General features: G+C 36.2%; 2 protein-coding genes across 3 annotated transcripts; one reads left to right on the top strand and one right to left on the bottom strand.

The window, feature by feature from the left end:
- Nucleotides 1-265: 265 nt before the first annotated feature.
- On the bottom strand, nt 266-2822 carry LOC135613631 (DNA-directed RNA polymerase subunit 10-like protein). Its single transcript, XM_065110661.1, has 4 exons — nt 2668-2822; nt 2421-2479; nt 578-672; nt 266-480 (listed from the first exon to the last, which is right to left on the bottom strand). The coding sequence occupies exons 1-4, from the start codon at nt 2701-2703 to the stop codon at nt 458-460; spliced, it is 213 nt and encodes a 70-aa protein (XP_064966733.1). The 5' UTR covers nt 2704-2822; the 3' UTR covers nt 266-457.
- A 238-nt stretch (nt 2823-3060) lies between these two features.
- On the top strand, nt 3061-13054 carry LOC135580766 (NAD-dependent protein deacylase SRT2-like). Of its 2 annotated transcripts, none has more exons than XM_065113910.1 (11): nt 3061-3206; nt 4546-4588; nt 4695-4947; nt 5062-5127; nt 5212-5257; nt 7959-8119; nt 8205-8334; nt 9546-9710; nt 10818-10945; nt 12530-12629; nt 12707-13054. In XM_065113910.1, the coding sequence occupies exons 1-11, from the start codon at nt 3162-3164 to the stop codon at nt 12758-12760; spliced, it is 1191 nt and encodes a 396-aa protein (XP_064969982.1). In that variant the 5' UTR covers nt 3061-3161; the 3' UTR covers nt 12761-13054. The 2 variants fall into 2 exon arrangements, with proteins under 2 accessions (XP_064969982.1, XP_064969981.1); XM_065113909.1 differs by having other exon boundaries at nt 3113-3206; nt 4546-4592.
- Nucleotides 13055-13384: the final 330 nt, after the last annotated feature.

The following is a 13384-nucleotide window of genomic DNA, read 5'->3' as shown; positions in this document are numbered from 1 at the left end:
AAATATGCATGCCCACCGTCTGTAACGATATTTGTCTTTGAAACATACAAATTCATGGGTGAAAGCATGCCCAGCATCTGTTGGTTACTGAAGCAGAATCACTTGCTGTTGCAAATGACTGAAAACTATATAATCATCATCATCATGTTGAGCATTTACTTGGGGAACAGTTTGCATATGTTTTTGATGGTTCACCTACTTATCAAGTTGATGATGTAATCCTTCTCTTCACACAAACAAAAATGATTTCTAGACCAAGCAGCAATTGCAAACCAAACTTAAAAGACTTTCAACAGGTAATATTCTGGACAACTTAGAAATCCATCTTACTTGTAATTCTCATAAGAATGAAATACAATAAAAACACTACAGAATGTTATTCATAATGCCAAACACATCAAACAAAATTACGTGACGCCCAGATCAGAATCATACTCTTTTCCACCATATCATCTCCTTAACTATCAGTCTTCTCGAGAGCTGTTAGAGGACAAATTAACATACAAGTTAACACGTGTGTCAAGTAAATGAGTCAAATGTAATCCACATGGAAGGTAATGGATTCGAAAGAGCTTACTGTTGTAGTTCAGTAACTTCTCAATAAGGTCAACATGAGTCATAAGCATTCGCCTACAGCAATAGCGGACCAAGCCCAGAGCATCCAAAGCATCCCTATAGATTCATCATTTACCAACCATTATCCGATGAACCACAATGGGCACAAGAATGTGAAATGGACATGTACAACTTGTGGGATCACTTAATATGTAGAGGTGCTATGCAACTCAATGAAGAACACCAACATATGGAAATAGCGAGGTAAACAATACTCACATGCATGTGATTTACTACATGGTCAACATTAATATAAATGTCAGCATATGTCATGTTCGCTTCTGTATGTGCCCTGTAAACCATGTTGGTGGTATTACATGCGGTGGATTCAGATGTGACTGGACAAGTAATAATACCTAACAATTAATTGTGAAAATGCAGTGGCATGATGAACAGGATACATGAAACCAAAATTTAGCAAAATCAAGAAAGCCTGACAGAAATCTCATATGCTGAGTTACGTTGGTTATGGCCACACATCAGAGTTGATGGCCACACAGCATTAAGAAGGTCTGACAGAAAGAAACAGTGCTTGATGGTTCACAAAATTCTCACATTTAATCCATAAAGGTTTATTTGACCCATTAGTGACAGGTAATGTAGAAACGATGTTCTAGATGAATTATTAAAGCTCCAAAATTTCTTTCTCTTGAATCCAAATTCAATAAGATTGAAGTGCACCACTAGATTTAGTAATTTCGTATTAATCTTCCATAATTGATTGCCTTTTGGCTTCACCTTTGAATCAATCTCATTTGTTATTTATGCAATCGAAGCCAAGTGGTCAAAGCCTTCTCAACTCACTCCCAATTGATTTAGGAAATGATAGGGATAATTGAGACACTTTTGCAATTTATACTTGTAGGACTATCTATTATCTTTCGATGTATTTTCCTCATTATTCTTCATAGTTACTCCTATCTTATATCTATATGGAGTACAGAAGTACTAATAGTCTAATATGATTATAGTATAAGTTAGACAAGCAGTTTAATATGAGAAATGGCATTGGAAGTCAACGGACTTTTGGAGAGGGACACAATTATTATAAAAGGAAGATTTTTTCCCACAAGTCCCCTTGGTGTTATATATATATATATATATATATATATATATATATATATATATATATATATATATATATATATATAGTTATTTTTCTAATAGTTTGGAAGGATTTTTCTAATATTCTTGATTAAATGAAGCCCTGATACGAGGATCATATCCCATCACCTTATGAAGCTGTCAAATTGATCCATTAACAACCTTATTGACTACTGTTTCACAGCACAACAGTCTGCAAAAACCTTTGAAGCGCAATAGATCCTGTGTCATACCAATTAATATTGCCCCTCATGGTCCATCCATGATTGACACAACTTGGAATGTGTTGAGCAATGTCGAAAATACAACAATCATTATTCAAACAGTAAAAGCATATCAAATAATTGAAAGAACTCATATCAAACCCCACCAATAAATCCAAGAAAATTTAGATCAAGTGAAAACATTTTAGTAATACTACAGGAAGAACTAAGGATATGGTAAGATAAATGGACAAGAAGTTCCAATAAGGAAAAGTTTTAGTTATCTTGATTCGATTATTCAACAAGATGGAGATTATTGAACCTGCTGGAGAGATTGATGAAGATGTTCATGGAGTAAAACTAAATGATCAAAGTGATGATGGGCGAGTGATCACCCGATCCCTTTAAATAAAAAAAAAGAAAACTATCTTGATAAAAAAAATTAATAAAGCAAAAAAAGCAAACTACCAAAGAAAACATCGATCAGACTATCCTTACCCCTCAGTGTAATCCGCCTGGAGAAGGTCGAGATACGTGTCCCATTTGTTGCCAATGACCTAAACCAAGATCCAAAGAACAGCCCCAAAACATCAAACCTAGCAGGAAAGAACACAAAAAAGGAGGAAACGAAAGAAAAACGCACAGAACAAAAACCCTAGATTGATCGGGCGACGGACGCGAATCGCCAAAGCAATCATAAGAATAGACAACATCAACAAGAGCGTGAAGGGGAGAAGGAAGAAACCTTGCCGCAGGTGAAGCAGCGCACAGGGATGATCATCTCCCTTCGTCTTTCCTTTCTTCGCTCGCCGACTCCGGGACTCGAAGGGAAGGGCGTGTAGACTTAGGAACTGGAGTGGGATCCTCTCCAAGATACGATATGGTGGTTATATTATGCTCATATAATACTCAAAAATCTTGGAGAGGACCCAACTCTCGTCAAAAGACCCTTCTATCCTTCTCTTATTTTTTTCTACGAGCCTCGGATGTACCTTAGGAGGCCCAGCAAGTGGCTCCCACGTGTATTTAATGGTATCTTCCCAACCACCACACGAGTATTAAATTGGGTAATTAATTGACGGGTAGAGAAATCTATTACTCTTCTCTGTAGCCTACGCCAAAGAGCAAACGGTAGGGAAGGCGGCTACGTGGTCGTCTTCCGACGGCCCCCGCTCTTTACGGCTTCGCCTCAATTTCCCCGCCTCCGCCCGAGTTGTTCACGATCACTCGCTCCCTGCCATGGCGATCGCGATGACCATGGCGACCTCTCGCCCTTCGGTTGTTGTAAGCTCCCTGCTCTTTCCCACTTCAGATCATTTGTGTGAATTCTTAGAAATACGAGATTTTGGGAGCGAATTATTCCGTATAAAGGTCTCGATTTTGGAATGTCATCCCTGAAGGTGATCTCACTGCTTCTCGATCGGTGGCGGTAGCCTTGTAGGAGTAGGAAGAATTCGTAGAAAAGATCCGTTCTTCCTACCGCGTCGATTTCCCGGAGGGATTTGAGAAAGAGTGAATCGGAGACGGAATAAGACAATCCTGATAGTAGTATGGGTTGGTTTTAGTCAGTTGTTTGTTGAGATATTAGTGCTTGAGGGTTTTTTGGCTCGGAATGCGCGCTACAGAAAGAACTAAGAGAAAAGGTCCGTTCTTCCTGCTGCGTTGATTTCCCGGAGGGATTTGAGAAAGAGTGAACCGGAGATAGAATAAGACAATTCTGATAGTAATATGAGTTGATTTTAGTCACTTGTTTGTTGAGATATTAGTGCTTGAGGTTTTCTGGCTCGGAATGCGCGCTACAGAAAGAACTAAGAGACAATGGGTTAAAAAGGCCTGCTGGATTTGGCAAGTTCGCTCATGTCGTATCTGAGAATTAGTTTAACTTTTGGTGATCACTTCACGATTATTTTTGCTTTTGTGGAATCTCGTCACGGTGTTGCTTTCAATCTATCCTTTTACCGTTTGAATTTCCTTTTACATCCTCTTTGGCTTCTCTTGTACCATCGAGCTTAGTGTTGCATTCTGTTGTCTCACTCTCTTTTTTCAGGTATGCTACTTCATTTATTAGTTTGAGAAATTTTCCTTTTTTCTGTCATGTAGTCCCTCAAGTTTTCAAAAGAATCCTTCTTCCACTAGACTTGTATTAATCAGGAACACTGCACCTCCTTTTCAGGAGTAATGTCTGGTTAATGGTTATTTTTAGAACTCCTTTAAAAATGTTTTGTGGAGTCTTCTTAATTTTGAATTGTGCTGTATAATCCATACCATTTAAATAAGAAAACTTGTGCCTTGCCACTTAAATTGTGACATTATAATTGTGGCTTGCCACTTAAACACTGGTTTCTGAAAAATCCATGAAGGCAACCTATATTCTAGATTTGCTATATCTATTTATTTGTTGAACTTGGAATATATTAAAGACTTATTCCCGTGAGGTTAGCAGTTTTTTTTTCTTTTTTTGCTTTATTCTATTTCATTTTAGTATTAATCCCATCTTGTTTCTTCTCATCTTGCCTATGTTAATTTTCTCAAGCCCTTTGTAAGAGGGAAAAAGTAACCTTTTATAGTGTTAAGTGAATCTTTGATTTCCTCTAACAGATTTTCTCCTTTGCAAAATTTGCAGCTTGTTGAAAGACTTAGAGAAGTTCTTGGATCCATATCCGAAGGCAGGTCAGCTTATTATCTGTTTAACTTGTTACTTGGTGGTGTCTCTCCAAGGGCAATACTCTCACATCATGATCTCAAGTTAACTTACTGGTTATCCTCTGTTAGGGTCTCGCCTTCACATGTTAACTGTTCAGACAAGGTTGACATGTGGACTATTTTGCAATAGAAGGAGGGGCCTTGTCTTGAAATGCTGCATGCATCAATTGCTGGCTAAAAGCAGTTATTCGACTTATGAATCCACACTGAGGGAACAAAATGGATCGCACTTCAAAAATTTGAACGACAGGAAGATAGTTCCTGATTCCGATCCTCCAAGTGTTAAAGATGTCAACCTTCTGTATCAATTTATTGATAGGAGGTATATTGAACCTTTTAATGTGTTTTTAATGATTGGGAATCAGATTAAAGTTTCAGAACTAGTTTGCTTCAAGGATCTTGTGCCATTAAGTCTACGTTTGTTAATTTGTCTCAGCCGCAAGCTTGTGGTTTTGACTGGAGCAGGAATAAGCACAGAATCGGGGATTCCTGATTACAGAAGGTGCATGTCTCAGATTTCATCTTTCTATTTTCAAGGCTAAATATGACCTCTTTTTTACAAGCTAAAGAATTGTTTTTATGACAGCCCAAATGGAGCTTATAGTACTGGATTTAAGCCAATTACTCATCAGGTGATTCGACTTTGCTATGTTATTCTCTATCTCTAATGTCTCAGGGCGTTACTTTTTGAGTATGAAGATTCGTTGGCTTTTTACAGTTCTATTTTATGGCAACATGTATCCTATCTCTAACTGCATCTGAGTTGTGTAAGCATGTTATTTCCTATCAATGTTAAAGCGATGAAGAACCAATAACCAAGTTTGCAAAGACTTTAGCTTTCATAAAAATCATGTTAATTGATGGAAGACACTGTATTCCTTTTTACTCTACATGGCACCTGCAAAGCACATTTCTTTCGTCATGAAATCTCAGCACCTTGAAGCCAAATTTGCAGAAATAGTTTGTTTCCCTATGATGGTTTTAGATGATAAGATGCGTTAAATGAATAATAGACATGTAATTTAGGGCATTACAATATCTCTTTTTGATGTATTTGATTCTTTTCATTCTACTTCTCTTGAAATGGCTGCAAACATTCTTACATCACAAAGGAAAGATTGATGATGCCATATCCGGGAAATTGCTTTCTCATACATTAATAGTCACATATTTATCAGTCACTAAGGTCCTTGACAAAATCTGTAATATCTGCAACTGGTTCCCTAATTGTGTCAGCTCAAAATTTTGAGACTGCTTTGAAACGTATCTCTATTGTTGACATTAAACTGATGCAAAAGAGTCAGGTTGAGTTGCCTTATGCTTGAATTGCTGCACTTTAAATGATCCTTAAAGCAACGTTCAGCTCAACCCACTCATATTTTTTCATCAGATTTATTATGTAATAGTATGGCTGCTGGGCAGGTCGAGGTGTTTGAGATCCAAGAGGGAAATGCATTTCTATATTTTTTAGGTTTATAGATTAAATGTTTTTCACCCGGACCTGATGAAAAAAATTGGATCACTTATTATGGATTCGTTGAAAATAATTCTGATCGGGTTCATGGTTCATGGCCTATTAGAAGTAGAAGGCACTATGCATATGTTCGGATGTTTATATGCTAATGGGCTAGTATGAATAAAAGGTGTCAAAAGTCATGTGACATGCCATTTAACAAATCGAAGGCTTCAGATGACAGATAAGAAGTTTGACCTGCAAAAGCAAGATTTTGTTTTATCAAGTTATGGAATGTGTTTGTCTTTTTAAAGAACTTGAATGTTTACATACTTAATAACAAGAGGGTTGTCTACAATGAATTATTGTTAATTGCTTGTTGCAAGAAAACTTTATTAGGAAGCAGCATATTTCAAATAAAATCAAAATACATTTGGGTATTGGTGTGCTGAGCTAAGCCTTGTCTAAACCTCAAAAATCTTATTGACATAATGCCTCTTAATCATCATATCCATTATCCAACTGTGCTAAGAGGAACATCTATGTTGTGACAATTCCACCTAGAAGGCAATGGGTTATTACAGCATATCCTTGTACAATGCTTGAGGCTCTAGGCTGAGCAGCAAAAGAATCTTTTAGCTTGTTATATGAGTTTGAGCAATAAATTTAATGAGTTCTTGTCAATAACCAACCTGAAGATAGAATATCAAAACATGTTAACTAGCAGTCAATCAATATTCAGGATATCATATATCATGTACAAACATCTTCTTTCTTACTGTTTGACTAGGTGTTTGTCATCATCTAAGATCATGAATCATGAGGCTCTCCAAGTTTGTATACATATTGCTCCTCTATGGAATTGTAGACTTGTCCTTCCACTACTTGGTTGCCCCTGTTGGAGGAGAAAATGCATAGAAATTTTCGAGAACATTCCAACTATGACACACACTAATATAGTTTTTCAGGATATTTTCCCTTTTGTAGTTTGGGTAATTTGGTGTAGTATCTATGACTACTCATTCCGTTTTGCATTTAGCAAATGTTTAGTTCTGAGGCTCTTATTCTATACAAAATTGAGTGATTGGAATTATTGTCAGTGTACTTGTATTTAGTGTGATGTTATCTTGTTCTCTTCTGAAATTAAAATACAGTGCAATGTGATGCCACTGTGAACTCCTACATTGGCACATGGTGGTGTAAATTCTAAATATTATTATCATTTTAATGTTACACTTTTCTGGACTTCTGGAAATGATTAGTTTTCAAGAAGCTTCCAACAGTACCAGTGATGGTGTTCCTTGTTGCTTTGTGCTTCTCTTATAGATAATGCTAATTTCAGCTGACAGCAGATACCTTTAACTGTATTAGTAGGGTGTAGTAAAGATTACATGAGCCAATACTGTCTTTTTGTTGTCAAGTATTTCTGATTGATTCAATCAACGACTTGTAAGGAGAACTATACCAATGAAGCAGATCCTGACTCCTTGTTGCTGATTTGACAGAACTATACAGAGGAAGCAGATTCCATATCCTTTTGCTTGATAGACCAATTTAAAGATGAGGATGGTCAAATATTTGAATGTCAGATCAATGTTGTACATTGTAGAATTGGACGTTAGAAAAGTGCAAATAGCCTATTTTGAAAACCAATTTTACAATCTAGACATCTTCTATTCTTTAGAACAATTTCAGCAAATAAAACTTTATGAGTAATCGTTTTTGAAGAGTCTCCTTTCAGTGCAAACCCAACTCTTTAAGGTCCCTTTTTCCCATCTCTGGGTGAATAGGATTTTGACCAATTAATATCTTCAATTCACAAGTGACCCATCATTGATTTATCACACTGCTGTCTTATAATGATGAAACATTGTAATTAGGAGTTTGTTCGCTCAAGCCGTGCTCGGAGGAGATACTGGGCCAGGAGCTATGCTGGATGGAGAAGATTCCTTGCTGCACAGCCGAATGCAGCTCATCGTGCTTTAGCATCATTGGAGAAGTTTGGTCGAATTAATTATATGGTCACCCAAAATGTGGATAGGTAGGATGTTTGGCTCCTTTGTTCTGTAAAATATACTATTGTTCTTTTAGGTCAGAATTACTGGTAGTACAATCATATTTTTCAGGTTGCATCATCGTGCCGGTAGTGACCCGCTTGAATTGCATGGAACTGTCTATTCTGTAGTATGCTTAAAGTGTGGCAATTCCATTAACCGAGATTCGTTTCAAGACAGGGTGAAGGCCCTTAATCCAAAGGTGTGTTATTTGCAACTAAATCATATTATTGAAAGAACAAGGGGAACTTGAAATTCTATTTGAAAAGGTTTAGTGTTGCACTGTTAAGTTTACATGTTAGAGTCTCTCTATAGACTACACATACTGAAAAGATCATAGTAGTACATGATAAATTTAATATATGCATATTTTTATCTTTGTGCAGATAAAAATGATCTATAGAATACGTACATATTTCTAAGTACATGACAAAAATGATGACAAAAAAAATATTTTCAATTTGAATAGATCTATCTCCTGATACGAGTAGGGCATGACTTCTCTTTAGGGTTTAGTTTGGACTTGATTTGGATTTTGACTTGAAGATGATGTCTCTTGGGATAAAGAAGTGATTTTCTGATGGATGAGTCAAAGATGTAATCAATTGTTGCCATAAATCCACTTTTTTGCAAAGTTGCCCCTTTTGTTTTTTTCAAGATGGTTTAATTATGATAGTTTAAGACCTAAATGGGTGCAATAAAATTTTGAATGATATGATTTAGATTAGGTTATATTTGCATCATAGTGTTGTACTTATGTCCAAGGATCACAATTGCATATTGGACGCTTGTACAGGTCCATGCCTGACCAATGAACTAATACACCAGTATGGACCGAAAAGAAAAAGGAGAAGACAAAGGAAGAAGAAGAGGCTGTGGAGGAATAGGAGGAAGAAAGAGGAAGAGGAAGGAAGAAGAGATGGTGGAGGAAAAGGAAGAAAAAAGAGGAGGAAGAGGAGGAGGAGAAGAGTTGGAGAATACCCGGTCAGCAGCACATGGTGGGCTGTGGCAAGGTAGATGGTGGTGGACTCCACATGTTAAGGCTCACAAATGGGGATGGACCTCAAGGAGAAGGAGGCATGCAAAATTATTTTTTTTTTCTTTTTAATATGGTGGATGAGACCACCCGAAATGGGTGAGCCTTGCTTAATCCACGTAATGGTTCATGCTCGGACCAGTAAACTGGTCAGTATGGACCGGTCTGGACAAAAAGGAGTTCCTTGCTTAATCCATTGAGTTTGTGAAATGTTTCTGATATTTAGCAACTTGTTTGAATTACAGTTGACACATATTTTGAAGAAAAATATTTTATTTAAAAGATAAAATGGAAAAAAGAAATTTAGGCATTTTTATTCTTGTATGCATCGTTGTATAATGTGCTGGTAATGTATGATTGACTATAATCTGTTACAGTGGGCTGCAGCAATCGAAAGTCTGGAATGTGGAGATCCTGGCTCCGACAAGAGTTTTGGCATGCAGCAACGGCCTGATGCTGACATTGAGATAGATGCCAAGTTCTGGGAGGAGGATTTTGAAATTCCAAACTGCCAGCAATGTGGTGGAATATTAAAACCTGATGTGAGCGTGTTACACAGTATAGGATAACTACCCATTCTACTTTACACATGCTCAATTGCGATCTATTATTGGCCTTGTCCATGTCTGAGCACACTTAGAGAACTAAGCAAACATGACATTTGACCACTCATTTTTGTTCTGATATTTTTTATGTTACTTGTACAGTTTGTGCCTGTTTTAGTCACATTGAGATTGATCATTCCATTGTTAGCTATTATGAAGGTCGAGTAGAAGGAAATGTAGCTAAGATAAACCAATCAATATTTCTTGTTGCTTCAGTCACAATATTTGGCTTTGAATATCAGCATAAAATAATTATTGATGGTAGTTGCAGTTGTTCATAGGCATGGACATGAGAACTTGATATGGAAATGTATCCAAGTGTCCAATTTTGCAAGGAGATAGAGTGGAGATAAAAGAATAAATAGAAGAATAATCTGAGAAAACATGATATGATTATGCTGTAATGTTTGGTAGAATGTGAAATATTGGATGTTAAGTTCACAAGAACTCTTGGATTCACTAAAAGAGCCACTTTTATTGTTGTTATTTTGTTTAATATTCAGTATAGTGAAAGTATTATAAGTGATCAACTTGCGGGCATATGGATATGTATAACTTTAGAATATGGATTCATGAGTTTATACAAAAGGGTGTACCCAGTGCATGAGGCTCCTGATTTTTGGGACATTGGGAATACTAGCACAACATTGACATGTCCTTTAATGTAACATTTCATTGTGTTTGTAATTCATGTGAAAATAAACTGTAGATGCCAAAATATTCTATTGCCTATAATTTTTATGGCAACGTAGGTATTTTCCTTCCGATGTAATTGTTAAAATTTGTATTCTTTCATTCAACTGTTTTGCAACTGTTCTTCCATGGAAGCAAAAGTTTTCTTCGACTGTACTGTGACGTCCTTGAGGATGTGTGCTCGATTCTCTGAAAATCTCTATGTTAAGTCATAATAATGCACCTGTGTATTTTATTGGATAGATTTTATCTTCATAATGCTATTGCATAACTGAATTGCTAAATGTACCATAGTCAGTGCAATATTATTTTTGCCTTTGATTTTTTTTTCTTTTCTTTTGAACTATGAAGGTTGTCTTTTTTGGTGATAATGTTCCCAAAGACAGAGCTGAAAAGGCTAAAGAAACTGCAAGAGAATGTGATGGTTTTTTAGTCATTGGTTCATCAGTGATGACCATGTCTGCTTTCAGGATCGTGAGGTATATGAATAAAGACATCATTGGCTTACTTTCTTGCTCAGTTGTATTCCTTTGTCAGCACCTTGAATTTGTGGATGTATTATATGGATACTTGATTTGCTTTCTTGACTTACTTTAACTGAGGAAGTAAACAGTTCCATATGTAGTGTTTTACATGTAACCCCCATTTTATGGCGTGATTACAAAAATTTTATACCTTATCAACATTTTGCGAATTGACATTGTGCATTTTCATGAAATTTGCAAATAACCCATGTTTCAATTATTATCAAAACTTGGAATATTCCATAAATTTTAATCTTTTCATTATTTTTTTAAGACTATAGGCTACAATGGCATAGTCTCTTCTCTCTCCGTCTTTTTTATTTTTTGGTCTTCTTCATCGTCTCCTGTGGTTGTTGACACAATTTATTGTGGAAATGTAAAAGTTGGCATGGTGATGATTGTGGTAGAGTGAGTGTTTGAGGTAGGTGGACAGAGTATGGGGCATTGCAATATGGTAAGTATTGTGATTGAGACACGGTGGTGGTGGTGGTGGAAAAAGCGACAAGTGGTAATAGGCTTGATGGAGGTGATTATAATGGGAAGTAGGGTGGTGATGGTGTAGAATGAATAGGAGAAAATAGGTAAAGTTGATAATGCAGTGGATTTTTAACAAATGAAGCTTTAGATTATTCATAAAAGGATGAAATGTTCATGGAATATTCAGTCCGCCAATGAAAACTGATGACAGTTTATTTGCAAGTTTTGTTATAATGCATAGTGTTGGATTGATGAAGTAGGTTCCACAGTTTTATGGGAGGACTCAAAAAAGAGGAAGCACTTTTTCTCCAGAGGCTATCGCCTGTAGCATATAAATTACTTGCACTATCCTGGAATTATCTGGATTTACATTGCTTCATTTGAGACATCAGTAACAGGACATGCATATCTGCAATTCCTGTGTTGCTGACAGTGATGCCTATGATGTGTATGCTGCTTGTACTGGCACTAGACACAATTTATCAAGTGTTATCTGGTAAACACATGATAAATTGTTTTATCATCTATTCTATCGAGTGTTATCTGGTAAACATAATTTCTTGAAGCTTTGGGTAGCTGATGAATAGCACCTCCCTCCGTTCGATTAGATTCTGTTGAATCATGTCTTTTCTGGAGCACAAGTTGCTTTTCTCATCTTGTAGAATGTAGAGTGTAATTTGATCACATAAAACATTACAGCAAGAAAGAAGCATTTATTAAGCATCAACTCCAGTGTCTTGAGCTAGACTCTTCCTTAAACTGCATGTAACATGGAATTCACTAAACTCCAGTGTATCACGGACCAAATCTTGTTCTTATGATTGTGATGCCAATGTGAATGTGGCACAATCCCAAAGGCATTTTCTTTGCTACTCATCAGAGGAAATTCAAAGTTTCATACTTGGGAAATTTGCAGATTGTTGAATTGGTGAATGTAGACATAAGTTTGAAACTGAAACTTGAAAGCTACTCTCTTGCAAAGGAGTTTATCTTTCATTTTTTGCCCTCTCTATCATTGCTGAAGATTCTAATTTGATTGGTTTGCTTTCTTTTACTTCACAGAGCTGCTTATGAAGCAAATGCTGCTGTTGCAGTTATCAACATAGGCAAGACAAGGTGTGATGAGTTTGTGTCCTTAAAAATCAACGCGAGATGTGGGGAGGTAGGTTTCTTGTGATTCTGCTTAGAACTTTGCTGCCTCATGGTATGTCTGTTAACTGTTCATCGGCTACTTTTCAGATTCTTCCCAGAGTACTTGAAATGGGTTGCCTTGCTATACCCAGCATCAATTGAAGATGTGAATTCAGTGATTACTAGCTCCTATCAGTATAAGACACTCCAGAGAATCCTTGGATGAGTATGACGGTGAACAAGCATAAGTTGATGCAGCTTTTTCCAATATCCACTGCACCCCAAGACCTGTAATCTTAATTTATATATCTAGTCTCTGAAACAACAGCCTGACAAATTATTTGGTTCTTGAAAAAATGAATCATGGAGATAGAAAGTACTTATAAATAGCCACAACTGTTTTTGTTGGTTTGTTGTACTCCAATTTAATTCCATGTTGATGGAACAACTTTGTCCCTGTTGTTGTTTCCAGGAATATTGTATTACTTAATTCTGATAACCATATATTTAAGTTCAAGCAAATTGATATAAAATCAGTAAGATTTTTGGTTGATATATGTCATTGTTTTTGGTCGAAAAAAATAAACCCTCGATTAAAAAAAAAGAAAGAAAAACTTATTACACTTATTACTTTCTCATCAGTATATCCTCGCTCTCATCTGTATCGTCATATTTGATTATTTTGATATATTTTTTATAATATGATAATGTATTTGTTCCTTTTTAAGTATTTTTTAAAAGGTATCATTCTTTTATTTTATTTTTCAAATAGTATCTTTAATTTAA

This window comes from Musa acuminata, chromosome BXJ2-6 (assembly GCF_036884655.1).
Source record: "Musa acuminata AAA Group cultivar baxijiao chromosome BXJ2-6, Cavendish_Baxijiao_AAA, whole genome shotgun sequence".
Lineage (NCBI taxonomy): Eukaryota > Viridiplantae > Streptophyta > Magnoliopsida > Zingiberales > Musaceae > Musa > Musa acuminata.
This window is presented reverse-complemented; position numbering and strand designations above follow the sequence as displayed.

Coding starts and splice junctions, on each gene's coding strand:
- LOC135580766 (XM_065113910.1), top strand. CDS start 3,162: ATGGCGATCGCGATGACCATGGCGACCTCTCGCCCTTCGGTTGTT. Junction 4,589..4,694: donor TCTTGGATCCATATCCGAAG/GCAGGTCAGCTT, acceptor ATCCTCTGTTAG/GGTCTCGCCTTCACATGTTA. Junction 5,258..7,958: donor TTAAGCCAATTACTCATCAG/GTGATTCGACTT, acceptor CATTGTAATTAG/GAGTTTGTTCGCTCAAGCCG.
- LOC135613631 (XM_065110661.1), bottom strand. CDS start 2,703: ATGATCATCCCTGTGCGCTGCTTCACCTGCGGCAAG. Junction 673..2,420: donor CAGGCGGATTACACTGAGGG/GTAAGGATAGTC, acceptor ATGAATCTATAG/GGATGCTTTGGATGCTCTGG. Junction 481..577: donor GAAGTTACTGAACTACAACA/GTAAGCTCTTTC, acceptor GTCCTCTAACAG/CTCTCGAGAAGACTGATAGT.